We start from the raw sequence: 17,213 nt of genomic DNA on the forward strand, positions 1-17,213 counted from the left end.
TCACAATTAAATGGTGACAATAAATACTTATGAAATACTTTTATTAGATGATATTCACAACAAATACTTTATTATTTTAGCTTTTTAATCAATATCCTTAAATGCCTGATTTCTTATCAGATACATAAGAGCAATCCAACTTGATTTATGAAATTGCAGAAAAGAGTGATGTCATTTCCTGAAGAAATGCTTATGACCCTTACGACAGGAGCCGCTTCAAAACAAAAACTGACAACCTAATCTTGACTTTTTTTTGGTGAAATAGTAATTGTTAAAACCTTTATACACATTTGTTATTAAATCATGGATAATCCATAAGTTCCACTTGTAAGGTAGAGCTTTAACCTGTCTAAACTTGTAAAGTCAATTATGACTGGGAAGCACGAAACAAATCAGCAAATTCTCCAAAGAAACAACATTTTACATTATGGACACCCTCGACAAGTACCTGCAAAGTGGAACAATATCTTGCTCAATTTCACGAGTCCAAAGGGACCACTCCATTTGCACAGCAGTAATGGGATAAACAGCATGTGCCCTTCTAATTGTGTCAAGGCTAGCTTCCGACAATCCTATGTACCTTATTTTTCCCTCTTGGACCAGCTTTTTAAGCTCTCCAATCTGCCATCCAAAGAAAACCGAACAAACATATCATAGACAGAGTCACCAAATAAATAATCCTCACATGAAGAAGTAACAAAAAGTGTTTGATGGCATCGCTCACAGTGTCTTCAATGGGTACAGTGGTGTCAACACAGTGCTGATAATAGAGATCAATGTAGCTGACACCAAGGCGTTGGAGGCTACCCTCGCAACAGGACCGAACATATTCAGGGGAACCGTTCACTATCACATTACCATTTTCCATTTTGACAATCACAAACTTTGTTGCAATCTGAATTTGATCTCGAGGCAAGTCCCTGGGAGCCTGAGAGTTAATTAAAATGTTATGTAAAATAGAGGCAAGTTAGTGATATAAACAAGACTTTGTGCAAGTTTAATTTTGGTTCAACTTTTAATACTAGGCACTCTTTGAAATAGTATAGAAATCCACTGTTGAAAAAGGTCTCAGTTTCAATTGATTCTCTTTGAAAATTATCATGAGTATTAATTTAACTCATCTTTCAACTAAAATATGTCACAACAACTATGTTCGGTTTTCTATTGGAAAGAGTCTAATGTTTGTTAAGAAGTAACTAATTATTTCTAGTTATTAAAGCTGACAAGGAAATCAAACACACTATTAGTATTGCATCAGTAGCATTCTAATGTTTTCGGTTCGGTTTTGGGCTTTCTGTTTTCTTTTTTCCCCCTTATTTTTTCGAGTTTCATTTTTTTCCCTTAAGAATTCGGGGATGAATTCATTATATTTTAAAATTAATTTAAAAGAAACAAAAATAGAATACCGGGAGTTGATTTTTCTTTAGAAGGAAAAAAAATGTGTACAGATAGCAGTTTATTAATAACACCAAACTTTAATTTTATACTAATTAACCATAAATTTTATCATATTTACAAATATATAGACTTCATAAACTTTATTTTTGTTTCAATTGATCCTAAAAATTTACTATTTTTTTATAAATAAACACCAACTTTAATTTCATTCAAATTAATTTTTAAAAATTATCTTTTTTTAAAAATAGTTCTTTCTATCAAGTTATGGTGAAATATCTAAAATAATGTGTATCATTCGCTAATCTTTTTCTTCTTCTATATCAATTCATTTTATCATATATTAAAATATAATAAAGATATGAATTTGGAAAACAAATTATAAAACGATAAAATTGTCTTTATTAACTTTATTTTTTAATTTTAAATTTACAATATATTCTAATGTTTGAAAAAGTGATTTATAAAAAAAATAATTGAGATTTAAAAAAATAGTTTATATTTCTTTTTTGTTAGTTGATTAACCCGGATTTAATATAAGAGATTGATCAAGATGAAATTGAAATTAAGGTATTTATGTGAAAAAATAAGGATTAAATAGAAAAAATTTAAACCTTAAGATATTTGTTTATAAAGAGAGTAATGTTTAAGGATTAATTGAGAAATGGAAAAAAACTATTTGTTAAAGAAATAAAGTTTAGAGATATTAAGTATTCTTTTTCTAGAACTATTAATAATATTAGTTTGGCTTGATGATTCATCAGGGTAGGTTAGATTGAACTGTAAAAATGATGGCCTAGAAAGAATTCGACCAAATACGTTAAGATAAACTTGTAAATTCTTGTTCCAAACACTAACGGACTTATTTGATTTGTTTGTTATTTTTTTATTTTTTTTCTTCTAAATTTAGTATAATTTAAGCATAAAAAACAAGTGGATCAATTTTGGCCAACCCAATGGTCATAGGCAAGGCCAGCTCTTTTTCATCATATGATTAATCGGATCATGTTTGGCTAGTCTATTTGATATTTCTATTCTTTTTTTAATAGATCATAACTTTATTTTTCTCTAAACTACAATTATTTTTCCATAAAAATAATTTTGTTTGGGTTGGATAAAATCATTATGGATAATAAAACTCTCATTTTAAGTTTTTAATCTAATTGTATTTGCAAAACTTAAATTGAGACTTCTGATTAAATTATAACAACTTAGCTAATCTAAGTGGTCAGTGATTGTCAATAAATTTTAAGTACATATAATAAATCATATAAAATACTTTTTTTTTTAAAATAATATAAATATAGAATACAATTTGAGATTTACCACATTACAATTTTTTTATCCTTATTGGTGATTTAAGGGGAAAGAATCTCCCGACGGCTTAGAGGCAAAGTCCCATTTGGTGACTGCTCATGTATTGATGACAAAGGTTGTTTTCAATGTGGTTACTCCAACGTCGAACTTAGGGTGCTTATTGGATTGGTTTAATCGGATAAATTCCATGGATTGAATGGTTAACTTTTTCACACATTTGGATTAAATCCGAAACTAACTGCAGAAATTGGATATCTGTTAGTTCAGTTCTCATGTTTATATTCTTAATTGGACACTCGCTTAATTAATCGCAATTTTATTTAAATTTAAATATATTTTTAATTTCTTAAATTTGAGGTAATCTTGATTTTGATCCTTGATTAAAAATTTATTCTTTTAAATCCCTCAAATGTGTATAATACTATTTTTAGTCCTCATAATGAATTTGAGGAAATAAAAATAATAGATTTTTTAGTCCCCAAAATGAAAGTGAGAGACTAAAAACAACAAATATTTAAAAATAATTTTCTGAAACAAATAATTTTTTTAACTTAAATTATTTAAAATTAAATTATTTATGTCACTTATTTAAAAATTAAAATTACAAACATTTAATTAAACGTACTTATAAATAATCAGGTTAAAGAATGGAAAGAAATTAAAAAGGCAAAAGCAAAATCGGATAAGTGCTTGTAATTTGTGTGTCTAGCTTTTAACAGGAATAATTGGTGACGTAATCAGCTACGAAATGATGAAAAGAACATCGGTGACATCGAACATGGTTGGATTTCTAGTTTAATTTGTTGTGTATAAATTTTGAGATCAAATCTAGTAATTTACCGCAAACTAAACACAAAAAGAAGGGTAAAAATACTTTCGCAAACTTTATTGTACCAACAACGTCCGTTTCTAACGGGTATCCAAACATGCACAAAATTAGAGAGATCTAAGAGCAACTCCAACGGAACATCTCTTTCTCACAAGAACATAATAACAACTTTGTAAATGTTATCTTTCCATATTTAACACCGAATCTCTTATTGTAAATAGACACTACTTGCAAAATAAATTATTAAAAAAATGTATGGAGATGACTTGAAAAAATAAATATTGTAGGATCCATTTTAGAAACTTTTGTGTGAGTTTCTCAGTAAAAAATTGATTGAACTGTTTAAAGTAATATATATGATGTGATATAATAAGAAAGTGTGAAATATTATGAAAAAATTACACGAGAAACTTTGGTAGCTTAATTTATTGATTAAAAATGCTCTAATGAGTGCAGATTTGTTCCTATATATAAAAATAAAGTGATCTTAACTAACTAACTCGGCGTCACAGTTTACAAATACTACTGTAAATTTGGGTAGCTAAAAACTTGGGATTTTGTACTGTAAGTAGCGATTGATAGAAGGAATGGATTTTCTTTTTCTTTTTCTTTCCACAACTCTCAATTTAAATGTACACTTTTGATTCATGTCTGAGATTTCAAAGAATAAAATAAAATTTAAAAATTTTTATTATTGATTTTAAGATTTTATTAAACACGACTTTCACTTTAATTATGAATTTTTTCGAGGCACCGGATTCCTCTAAACTGAAAAGCGGCAAATTATATAATATTTATAGCTATTTTTTCATTAATAATTAAAAATTACCACTTTTTTTTTTGAAATATTTTTAAATTTAGAGCAGTCGAATTGTTCATGACAGTGACAAAAAGAATAGCACTAGAAAACTTAATTATTGATTGACGTCGAATAAACTAAAACTGAACCAAATTCAAACTCCTCCAAAAACTAAAGTTGAATTTTCTAACCTCTCCAAAAAGTAAAGTTGAATTTACTGTAACAGAATTCTATCCCCTCCAAATAGTAGAGTTATTCATCACTCTGTCTATATCTATATATACCTTTAACTTCAAACGTAGTATGCAATACTAATATCTAGCAGCATCTAAGGCATTGCAACGAACTGATCAAATGGCACAGAGTGTGGAAATTCCTCGTGTGAAACTCGGAACTCAAGGCCTTGAGGTATAAAATACTAGGTTTTATCTTATGCTTACTTAGTACGTTACTTCAGTTAATTTTTCTCGTTTTTATGATTCCAATTCATTAATTATTTTGACAAGCATGTTCTCTATCTTCTCATGTTTTTTTTTTTTTTCTTTTTTAGGTTTCAAAGTTGGGATACGGTTGCATGGGCCTTACTGGTGCCTACAATGATCCTCTTCCTGAAGAGGAAGGCATATCTATTATTAAGCATGCTTTCAGCAAAGGAATCACTTTTTTCGACACATCTGATATTTATGGGCCAGACCATGCTAACGAAATTGTGGTCGGAAAGGTATACAAATTCACGATCGATTTCTTTTGCATTTCCACCCTTAAAATTGAAATTTATATATCCGCTTGAAATATAACCTTAGCCATGGATTTTCAAAATACATGCTTACTTGGATGAACTTCCTTGGAAATATTTCTGAGAGAAGAAAAATAAGATACAAGAAATGAAATGGGTGTTTCCATAAACTAAAATGAACTCATCATTTATAGGTGTCTATAAATTAGTTAATGAATAATTCATTTTAGCTTACAAGAAAGTTCATTTCATTTTTTTATCCGTATTTTCTTCTCCTACAGGTATTTTTAAATAAGCTTATGCAATCAGACCCAAATTAGAACATAAAACCGAAGAGTGAAAGTTTCCATTAGGAAAATGCATTTCTTTTCTTTTTTTGTGATGGATCAATGGAACCGCTTACTTATGAGGGTTATTAATTAATTTTTTGATTCTATTGAGCAGGCTTTAAAGCAGCTACCGAGAGAAAAGATCCAAATCGCGACGAAATTTGGCATTACAAAGATCGACTCTTCTGGAATGTTTGTTAAGGGTACACCAGAGTACGCTCGCTCATGTTGTGAAGCCAGCTTGAAACGTCTTGGTGTTGAATACATTGATCTCTATTACCAGCACAGAGTGGACTTATCTGTACCTATAGAAGAAACAGTTAAGCGTTTCTTCCTCTAGAAAAACCTATCAATGATTTTGATCATAGTAGTATGATGTTAATTATTATCTGGCTTATCTCACTAGCTAGATAGTAGATATATTATTATTAACTAGTTTGATATGTTATATAGATTGGTGAACTTAAGAAACTGGTGGAAGAGGGAAAAGTGAGGTATATTGGATTATCTGAAGCTAGTCCAGATACAATAAGGAGAGCACATGCTGTTCATCCCATCACTGCTGTTCAAATGGAGTGGTCCCTATGGACTCGTGACATTGAGGACGAGATAATTCCTCTCTGCAAGTAAGTTCGAGTTATTCTCCATCAGAAAATATATATATATTTTGACACCCAAATGCTAGTATATATGTCTAATGAGAAAGAAATATAAGCATGATATATAAATTATATGATTTGATTGAAAGAAAAAAATGAAAATAAATAAAAGTTATTGATCAGATGTTTAAAATAAAATAACGTCAAAATATATATCACCACTACTCACTTTAATCACTGGCTACATGTGAAAAGAGGTTAAATTAAGAGAAATAAAATAAAATTAAAATGCACGTTACTTACTTTGGTAAAGCTTTTTATTGATACAGGGAGCTTGGCATTGGAATTGTACCATATAGCCCTCTTGGTCGAGGCTTTTTTGGTGGCAAAGGAGTTCTGGAAACTGTGTCAACAGTTAGCTCCCTGGTATAATATTTAATTAGTAAATAATAAAATAATATTGATCAACTCTGATCATTTGCTGCAATGTGTTCATATCAGAAAAGAAAGTTCTAAAAGAAGGATCTGGTTGTTTAATAAATATTTATTTCTCATATCAGATTTACACATCCACGCTTCCGAGCTGAGAACTTGGACAAGAACAAAAAATTGTATGGCAAAATAGAAAGCCTTGCTACCAAACAACAGTGCACTCCTTCCCAGTTGGCACTAGCATGGGTGCTCCACCAAGGCAATGATGTTGTGCCTATTCCCGGTGAGTGACAATATATATATATATATATATATATATTTTCCTATTTTAAATTTATAAAGTGATAAAATGTCTTAATTAACAAACTGACTACAATTAATTAGAATCTTTAGTTTGTATATGGAGTACATATGTTTTCCTTTTGTTTATCCCAATCTGGACAATCAGCTACTAGCTATATGCACCGCATATTTTTGTAACCTCACCTGTGCATTGTTCAAATAACAAAAGATCAAAAGAAACATATACTTTTCTTATACAATGTCTTATATATACATTGTATAAGCTTAAATTAATCAACTAGTACTGTACCCAATGGGGAACAAGAAAGATCTTTAGATTAATTGGTCATAGAATTTCTTATACATTCTAAAAGCTTAAATTGTTGGGTGAAAACTCATAATTAGTAGCTGTGCATACTTCTTAATTGTCGCTAATTATCCATTAGTGTATAATTGATTAATTATTTGTCTGAATTTGTTTGGACCGCTATATAGGAACTACTAAGGTTAAGAACCTAGATCAAAACATCGGTGCAGTATCATTGAAATTAACAGAAAGTGACCTGAGAGAAATTTCTGAGGCAGTTCCCATTGATGAAGTAGCCGGTACTCGACACTACTATGGATCGGCTAATTTTTCATGGACCGTTGCTAATACACCTCCAAAAGATCCGAGGGTTTAAACTTGAAGCACTCGAAATCATTTTCAATCGGACAATGCACTAAGTTATGAATTAGGCTAGTTGCTGTTTTTCTCATTGTATGCAAAATCCTATATATGGGTATTAGTAGTTCAATTTGCGAGTTAAATTTAATAAAATCCAAGTCAATTATGGCCTCTTGGTGATTGACTGATGGATATTTGGTTGGTTCAGTTTTGTTGTTTGCAGTACGAGTTTGCGATGTGTAACAAAAACCATGAATAATGTTATATAGACGTGAGGGTTTGCTCCTTATGTTTAAGGTATCCAAGTGTGCGCTCAAATATTTCTTTCTTTAATACCTTTTCAGAACTCTAATGTACATTAGCATCTTACACCCAAACTTATGTACACAAAACCCAACAAACTCTTCTGTTCAAATAAAGTTGTTATAGGAATATTATAATAATTTATTATTTTTTTTTTAAAAAAAATAAAAATTTATTTCTCTCTCCTGTCCCACTCATTCTCTCTCTCCTATTCTATTTTTACCGGGGGGAGGGGGGGAATATGAAGACCGATAATCACATCTTCGAGGCTAATCCACAATTTCTGCCATAAGCTAGTGTTTTGATGCAATAATTCTCTGTACATTTTTATTTTTTAACTTTTTGAATGCCCTCTCCTCCTCGTACATATGTTTTTCTTTTTTTTTTCTTAATACCTTTTTGTTCTTTCTTCTTTTTTTTTTTCTTGTGTCACTTTGTTTTTTATTCATTTTTTAATTTCTTTTTTATGATTTGATTTTCCATTGTAAATGTAATATCGTATGTATATGCAAAAATTAAATAATGGTGGAGAATTGTTTGCATTATTTGAACTTTGGTGCTGATGAAGAGTATTTTTTTTTCATGATCGACGAAGAGTACTTTGATACTGCACCTATCTGTAATGTTGGCATTTGGGGAGTTGAAAATTCATTATTGATTAATTATATTAATTTACGGGAGAGAGAATAAGTGGAACAAATAAACTTTCATTTTTCCAAAAAAGTAAACAATAAATTATTATATTATCCTGCAATAACTTCACTCAAACAAAAGAGTTTATTGGCTTTTTGTCCAAAACTTTTGGTAGTGTTAATACACATCAACTGAAAATGAGTGTACAGTGTTAGCAAATTAATATAGAGAGAATAAATTTACTGATTAATTTAAGTAATTATCACACCATTCGATAATTTTATATAAGATGTGATATTTATTGATCCAATTGATAAATTATATTTATATATTATCAAAATTATTTGTGTCAAATCTTTTTAAAATCGAATATCAATAAATAGATAATCAAATAATTCATATTTTAATATATTTAAAAAAATTATATTACAACGATTTTAATAAATATGGATAAGTTAAGAAATGATTTTGAATTAATATTAAATTTTATCTATGCATGATGCATGTGAAATTAACTTTTAATCCACCGGTAGATTTTTAAAAAATACTTTTCAATTAAAAAAACCTTTTCTCATTTTTTGTCCTGATGGATTTACTGTAATGGATGAGCTCCAAAATGTCTATCAAAATAATAAATAGAAATCTTATTTTATTACAAACACGATAAAATATATGAAAATTAAAAAACATGATAATACATAATTTTTTTTACAACAAAGCTTCATACCACTTGGTGATCAATCAACTACATTAATCATACAACACCATTTGACCAAGTTAAAAATTAAAATTTTAAAAATATTATTCAGCCTAAAATTTCTTTTGATGATTTTCTCGAACATAATTTTGATCTTCTTTTTTATTAAACTATAAATCATACAATCTATTCATCTTATTAGATGTCACCTATGACATTTTTTATTAATGTTCATGTTACCTTAATTGATTTTCTAACATTTTTTTCTCAATAGATATTGTATCAATTTTTTTTTTCATGTATAATCATTTTGTAATATTTTTTTTAACGATATTATTAATTAATTTCTTAATTTAAACATGTAACAAGAATGTTTGTAGAAAAATATTTTTTAAAAAATAATTAATATTTACCAATAAAGAATATTAGAATTCTAAGCATAGAATCATTTAAACTCGTAAGAGGCTTTTTGCAGGAATAAAAAACATTTGTATTATATATGTAACAAGGATCACTACAATGAAAATATTCCATTGAATATCTTACAAATTCAAGGATAATATTGAGAGTGAAGTGAGTTAAGATTTAAGAAAGGTGGAATTGGAATTATAATGTTTTGGGAAACGGCTATGTGTTTTGATTTGGGGAGAATATGTTATTATCCAAAATTGTGTCTAGTTGAAAAATTATTACCTATATTTTTTTGTGCAAAAATTATTACTTATATTATATATTATATTAAGTTAACTTAAATCAAATCAAAATTTAAAACAACTAAATCAAAAATAGAATGTAACTCAATTCTTCTAACAACGATAACTATTATTATTGGTATCACTATTATGAATAAAACTTAAGATTTAAGACAATATTAAGGAAGAAATTTAATTTTAATAAAAAAAATATAAAAATATGGACATTTGAGGAAATGAATCTCCCAGCGACTTTTAGGTGAAGTTTTCTGTGATGTCTGCTCATAAATATGACAAAGGTTGTTGTCAATATTGAAAATGCATGGTCATTCCAAAGTCAAACTTAATTATAGGTATTTACTACTGGATTGGGTTAATATGAAAAATTGAATGAAATAAACCAAATCAATAAATTAGTTTAATTTTTTTTACATAATCAGGTTTAATCCAAAATAAACTGATTAAACTTGATATCTATTAGTTTAATTCTCGGTTCATATTTTCTGAAATCGAATTAACCCAAACCAAATATTATATATATATATATATATATATATATATATATATATATATATATATATAATTTTTCGTTTTTTAACTAATCTTTTAAAAATAATTATAGTTGAACAAATTGATGACTCTAACCAAACTAATTCATTTTTTTTATTATGTTGATTTGATTTGAGTTTTTTAAAATAAATTAAAATTCTGAATAAACTTAAACCAATTAATTTTAATTATTCTAAACTTTTTTATTCAAAAATCAAATCCAATTGACTTGTATTCATCTCTAGTCAAATTCAAGAGGATCATGTTGTTGAATTCGGAGGATTTGAAGGATGATAAAATATAAATTAATATATTGTTATGACTTGTAATTGTAGGATTTGAAGGTAAATAAAATAGAAAATAGTCGTTGAAGAAAAAAGAAACAAAAAAGAACTTTATTATTATTTTTATTCTGTTCTGTTTTTGTTTACTATTTCCTATACAGTCTAAAAAAAAAATTTAGAACCAATTATTTTATATTTTATCTTATTACTGAAAGAATTTGATGTTTGAAGCAATTATTACAAAAAAAAATTCGACAGATTAAAAATATACAATTAAAAGATAATGACAATAGATTAATACATTTAAAATATATGGGCCAACTTCAAAATAATTAAATTGATCTTTGACGACAAAATAAAATAAATTTTATATGTCAAATTATAGCAAATAAATAAGTGCTTGTTTGATTTAAAATTTAATGAAATTAATTTTATATTTTTGTAAATAAAATATATTTAAATGATTTCATATTTATATAAAATATATATTCTCATTAAAAAATATAGCGTTTTAACTCTAAAATAAAAATAATAATATATAGTTAGAGCTTGGAAGGAATAGGGTTCTCTGTTTCTCATTCTGACGTTTGCAGTGGGCAAAGCATGAGCAGACTCCTACTCGTGGTTCTCTGAATATGGTAGGAATATGTGACCAAAGAAACGCAGCCAGTCACCTCACCTGTTACTTATATTACAAAATCATGATTGTGGGAAGCAAATTGTGGTTTGTGCTTGATAATTTTCTGTTTTCTCAATCAGCTTCGTAAGGAGTGAAATTATCTTTAAAAGGTATAAAGTTTAAACTTTTCAATAAATAAAATTTTCAACATATTTTTGTTATCAACTAAAAAATTATTAAAAATCATAAATTTATTTAAATATCACTTCTTATTTAACATATTAAGCAATTCACATATTTTATATTTTTTTTTATTTCCACTTAATTTTATTTCAAATTAAAATATTAATTTGGAATTGAAATATTTTATTTATCTTGGAGAAGTCTTGAACCTACCTATTTTATACAACATACATCTCTTAATTTTAAGAAACTTTTTATGTCAAGTAGACATGCTTCCATGAAGAAATAAATAAATAAGGGTATCTTAAAATAAGAAATCCAATAAGCAACTAATGTTAAAAGATTATCTAAGAATGAATGCTAAATATTTTAAAAAAAATTAAAAACAAAAATAAATCAGATCACAAACATATTTAAACATAAAAAATGAATATTTTTTATTAACAAAATATTAATTGATAATTAATTATTAATTTAAGTTAGTACGAAGATTTGAACGACTTCTCTTCTTTTTCTCTTCTGTTTACCTTGGAGTAAATCTTATAATTAACCCATAAGAAAAAGAGTATCTTTCACTTTTATAGGACTTAGTTAAGTGAAAGAATGTATAAATGAGAGAGGTTGACAAATTAAAAATTATATTTTATTTTACGTAACATGAGTTTTGCTATCGAAAGATACCGCCTCTAAGGAACTTATTAATTGACATTGAATATAAACTAAACTTTAAAATATAATAATATCTCATAAAAAATATAATTATTTTTATTAAAAGATTGAAACTTGAAAAAGCTAGCTAATAACATATTTTAATCATCTTTACTAAAATTATACTTCATTTGACTGTAGCAGAATCTTAACCCCACCAAAATAGACTTTAGTTTCCTGTAAACAGAATTCTAATCCCTCCCAAAAAGTAGATTCACCAACAAATTTCATTCCAACCACTCGGGAAATATCTGTCTGTATCAATATTTCATTACACCAGCCATTTCAAACGTAGCAAGTAATCTAGCAGCTAGCAGCAGAGCATTGCAACGAACTGATAAATGGCACGGAGTGTGGAAATTCCTCGTGTGAAACTCGGAACTCAAGGCCTTGTGGTATTAACCTTGAGCTATTAATTATTTATGTTATAACTTATAATGAAGTGACTTTGTTAAAGCTTTTATTGATACAGCCATACAGGGAGCTTGGCATTGGAATTGTACCATATAGCCCTCTTGGTCGAGGCTTTTTCGGTGGCAAAGGAATTGTCCAAGATGTGTGTCAACAGCTAGCTCACTAGTACTGGTACAATATTTTAGCATTTACATGTGTGATTGTCTTTTATGGCAAATTAGAGCATAATCTAATAAATTAATGATGATGATCAATTTTCATATCCTGAATCAAACACAGCCAGAACTTGCTTCCCTTATTTTATATATAATTACAATGTGTTTGGGTGATCATCAAATTTAATTTCAAATTAATAGACTTACGTGTTTTAATAAATGACTGATACACAACAGTCAAACAACCTAAGCTTCAGCAATTAAGCTTAAGCCACTAAATGACTGATACATAACAGTCAAACATTTATAGAAATTAAATTTGATAGTAATATCGATTCATGTGTGAAACTCAGCAAAGATGATTTAAGGGAGATTACAGATGCTGTACCAATATCTGAGGTGGCAGGGGATTGGACTACTGATACATTTGGTAGATGTTCATGGAAGTTTGCTAATACTCCACCAAAAGCATAACTATATATACCAGTTATGCACCTTTGAGCTAGCTCAGATCTCTCTTTTAATCAAGTGTCCTGTCTCCTTGCATGCTCTAAAATTTAATCGCGTCTCAATAAAACTATTTGATCCTATACGGATAACTCGCAAAACATATGCTGCATGCTTTAATTATGCACATGTTATTCTATGATATGAGACAGACAGTGTGATCTGAAGCCAATATATCCATCGTTGTGCCGAATAATGGTTCAATCAACGTTTCACTGATTATTATCCGGAGTTCAATAGAATCAATACTACTTTCAAACTCATCAGAATTTTCTGTCAATGAAGATTGGTTTGTTGTTGGTGTTGTTTGTACTTTGTAGCACGTTAAGGGCCTATTTGGACATAAGGTATAGAATTTTAGAATATTTTTTTTTTTAGAAAAACTCTCAAAAGTGTCAAAAGAATTTTAACCTTGTCAAAAACTTTCGTTGTCCGTTCAAAACTTAATTTGTCATTACTCATTAGAACTGGATTTCCCCACAAAGGAACAAAAAATTATTTATTATAAATTATTTATCTTAATTATATTTGTAAATTATAGTATAATTAAAATCATAATAAATAAACATTTCAAATATAAAAATTTATTTAATTTTCATATAAAATTATTTTTAAATTAAAAAGCATTAGCAGTTAAAATTTTGAATATACAAATAACGATAAAAGAAGAGTCACTTGAAATGATTGAGAGGATTTTTTTTACTAATTACAAGAATAACGTGTGAAATGTATCCTAGAAAGACGTACTTTCTGAGTTTTTGACCTTAAAACAATTTTTTGGTATAATTAGAAGGTGTCTAAGATTTCTATTGGACACGTAACTAATCTCTTTCAAACTCTCTTAGTTCATTTCGAGATAAAATAGTGATACATCCAGTCCTAACTTTTTTGTGCATGTGTGCAAAAGGCCCTTTGTTCAATTTATGAAATTTTATAAAACTAATTTGGGTTATACATCCATAGTTTAATGAAAATAGACTTTAATTAGAGTCTTCTATCATCCGCAAGAAAAGATCTAGAGGCCTTTATTAAATTTCTTTTAAATTGTGTGTTTGCTTTATTGGATAGAAATAGAAAGTATGATAAAAGAAAATAATTTTTTAAATTAAAATAGAGTATAAAAAATATAAGATACACGTGAAATTCACAATTTTTTTTCTCAATTTTTCTTCTCCTTTCATCAACCAAACATAGCCTTAATCAAATACCATCTAACACCATCATGGGTTGGCAAATATATTACATATACAATGGTTATTATGCATGTAAATGACGGTTGGTGTAGTGTAAGATGTCGCAACGTTATGTTCCTCATCCTTGCAGAGTATGATGATGATATTTATCTTATGTGTGGAGAACAATTAAAGTAAACAAATACGACTTAAAATTAGACTAACATGGTGACAGTTACAATTTTTTTTCCATCTAGTTAAATCCATCTACTGAAGTAAGAATGCTAGTCAAATCTAGAGAACATTATAGATAGCTGAAGAATTAGTTTTCGACTATTGATGAGATATTTTTTCACATAAAAAATCATTTTTTTTTTATAAATTTTGGATTTGGATTTTCTGATGTCACATGATCATGCAAAAGTCGATATTTTAAAAATATTTTAAAGTTAAATTTATTAAAATAATTTATGAATCTTCATCAATTGTCTGACTGCACCCATACATGTTTTCTAAGACTGCATGAAATTTGGATCCTTTTTAGTGATATGGCGGCAGTAGGGTTGACTTGAAGGTGAAGCAAGATGAACCCGTTAGTACTCAGTAGTTAGTACACTATCGCGGTTGAGAAGTCAAATAAGCCCCGGAATAAAAATTAAAAAGTCAAGATAACAAATGAATTGGGAGAGAGAAAAGAGTTAGGTGTAGCAACCTCATAGTACTAATAACACATGTTTGAAGACGAGTAAAAGAAAGAAAGATAGTTGGAAATTTCGTATAGGACACAAAAAATGGCAAATATTCCTCGAGTGAAGCTTGGAAGCCAAGGCCTTGAGGTTAGTTTTTATGTTGTTGGGTTGATTTTATATCTTTCATTCATGACTGAGTTGGTATCTTCCTTGTCTTGTGTCAACCATTTTTGGTTGTGTTGGTTGTTGCTTTTGTTTTGTTGACATTTACAAAAATCTTTGCGCTAGCTTTGTGAACGTGATCACTTATTGGTATGCAATAAAATATGAAATAAATGCGTAATTTTAGAATAATTTGATAAGATTGTGGTACAGCTATAGAGAGTATAAGGCTAGTTTTCTGCATACGTCCAGGAATACTAACCAAACATTAAAACTATACCAATTAATAGACATACATTTAATTAATCAGCCAACATCATCCTCACGAACTCTTCATAATCAATGAGGCCATCACCATCTAAATCTGCCTCTTTGACCATCTGTTCCACTTCTTCGTCTGTCACCTTCTCCCCAATAGTTCTCATTACAGACCTCAACTGCACGCATACACGTATACACATGTCCATATTATATGATTCATATGAGCTCATGTTCTTGAACAAATTAAATTAAGATTTATATATATACAATTCTCATGGTAATTAACAAACTGTACCTCACTGGGCGATATATAACCATCATGATCTTTGTCAAACACCCTGAAAGCTTCCTTCAGTTCCTCTTCTGCTTCAGTTTCCTTTTCGGTCCAAACACATAGTATATAATTAACAACATCAACTTTTAATTGTACTCTCATTGATAATCAAACTAATTATTCAAGGTCTTCTTGTTAATTTGTTTTGCATTAAAACTAATTAAATATTCACACGTGCACACTTTTGAATATAAAACTTGTAGCTGAAATTAATTAACTTGCATAGCCATCTAAATTTTATTGAACTTTAGGATATATAAATGAACATGTAATTTCTTTTCACGCACCTTCATTTTTCTGGCCATGAGATTCAAGAATTCCCCGAATTCTATGGTTCCGTTGCCGTCCATGTCCACTTCGTTCATCATAATTTGCAACTCCTCCACCGTTGGATTTTCATCTAGTGATCTGATTGCAGTGCTTAATTCTTCGATGGTTATGCAGCCTTTTCTCCAATACATATATATATAAAACAACAAAATATAAATCACATGCAATCAAGTATGTAATTAAGAAATTAAAGAGATCAAATTAATTAAGGGACAAATTATTCAGCAAGCAAACAAAAACGGAAACGAATGGGGGGAAATCTAAGTCTAACCAAACAAAATAAATTCAAATAATGAGAGTAACTTGTATTAATTAATGCAAAACAAAGCCTAACTTACCATCTCCATCTTTGTCAAAAAGACAGAAGGCCTCCAAAAACTCACCAATTTGCTCTTCCCTCAAGGCGTCCTTCATGCTCGATCCCTTTATATAATATATATTAAGACATAAACTATTTAACTTTCAGCTCAATACAAGCTCATTGTACGCAGATACGGGAGGGAGAAAGAGGGACAGAGCACTCATGCTATATATATTGACTCAATGACTCCTCCATTTATAATTGCATAGGAAAATTCTAAGCCTGCAACTTACTTTTTAGTGTATAGGTGAAAGAAAGAGATATGTATATAGAAAAAAAAAAAAAGTCAATCCCTTTTTAAAAAAATTATCAAAAATAATTTGATATCATAATATAAATTATTTATCATGTAAAAATACTTGTTTAAAAATTTTGCTATTATCAATTTTAATTATATAAAATAAACAATGACATGCTAACTTATATAATAACTCCATTGAATATGGAGATTGGTAGCTTTGACCAAGTACAGTCTACACATTTGTACTTTACAATCGTATTAGGCAAATTACGTGTCTGTACGAAAGACGGTAAGGAATGTACTTAGATTTGAAAACAAAAAATTAATTACACATACTTAATACGTGGTATGAGTGTGTGTTTGATTTAAGTATTCAACGTTGAGAGGTTTCAAACGTCCCTGAATCAAAAGCATTAAACCAAACACATCTTAAGTGTCCAATATTATAATAGAATTATAATTTTTTTTAAATACTTCAAATATTTTTATATATATTAAAAAATAACTTAAATATATAAAATATATATAATAGAT

General features: G+C 28.4%; 2 protein-coding genes and 1 pseudogene across 2 annotated transcripts; 1 reads left to right on the forward strand and 2 right to left on the reverse strand.

The window, feature by feature from the left end:
- Positions 1 to 416: 416 nt before the first annotated feature.
- Positions 417 to 2,901, reverse strand: LOC114398914 (probable aldo-keto reductase 1). The gene is made up of 3 exons (XM_028361007.1): positions 2,848 to 2,901; positions 725 to 928; positions 417 to 621 (listed from the first exon to the last, which is right to left on the reverse strand). Exons 1-3 carry the CDS (start codon positions 2,899 to 2,901, stop codon positions 421 to 423), a joined length of 459 nt encoding a protein of 152 aa, XP_028216808.1. The 3' UTR covers positions 417 to 420.
- A 1,742-nt stretch (positions 2,902 to 4,643) lies between these two features.
- On the forward strand, positions 4,644 to 7,685 carry LOC114399645 (annotated as a pseudogene).
- A 7,632-nt stretch (positions 7,686 to 15,317) lies between these two features.
- On the reverse strand, positions 15,318 to 16,558 carry LOC114398017 (calmodulin-like). Its single transcript, XM_028360125.1, has 4 exons — positions 16,416 to 16,558; positions 16,035 to 16,192; positions 15,709 to 15,789; positions 15,318 to 15,589 (listed from the first exon to the last, which is right to left on the reverse strand). Exons 1-4 carry the CDS (start codon positions 16,489 to 16,491, stop codon positions 15,455 to 15,457), a joined length of 450 nt encoding a protein of 149 aa, XP_028215926.1. The 5' UTR covers positions 16,492 to 16,558; the 3' UTR covers positions 15,318 to 15,454.
- Between the last annotated feature and the right edge of the window lie 655 nt (positions 16,559 to 17,213).

This window comes from Glycine soja, chromosome 19, assembly GCF_004193775.1.
Source record: "Glycine soja cultivar W05 chromosome 19, ASM419377v2, whole genome shotgun sequence".
NCBI classification, from domain to species: domain Eukaryota; kingdom Viridiplantae; phylum Streptophyta; class Magnoliopsida; order Fabales; family Fabaceae; genus Glycine; species Glycine soja.

Bases quoted from the DNA above. Each gene is read 5' to 3' on its own strand.
- LOC114398914 (XM_028361007.1), bottom strand. From the start codon at position 2,901: ATGGAATTTATCCGATTAAACCAATCCAATAAGCACCCTAAGTTCGAC. The intron at 929-2,847 runs GTAACCACATTG...ATTAACTCTCAG, and splicing joins ACCCTAAGTTCGACGTTGGA to GCTCCCAGGGACTTGCCTCG. The intron at 622-724 runs GTGAGCGATGCC...TTTGGATGGCAG, and splicing joins CTGTACCCATTGAAGACACT to ATTGGAGAGCTTAAAAAGCT.
- LOC114398017 (XM_028360125.1), bottom strand. From the start codon at position 16,491: ATGAAGGACGCCTTGAGGGAAGAGCAAATTGGTGAGTTTTTGGAGGCC. The intron at 15,790-16,034 runs GTGCGTGAAAAG...TGGACCGAAAAG, and splicing joins TCATGGCCAGAAAAATGAAG to GAAACTGAAGCAGAAGAGGA. The intron at 15,590-15,708 runs GTACAGTTTGTT...GTATGCGTGCAG, and splicing joins GTTATATATCGCCCAGTGAG to TTGAGGTCTGTAATGAGAAC.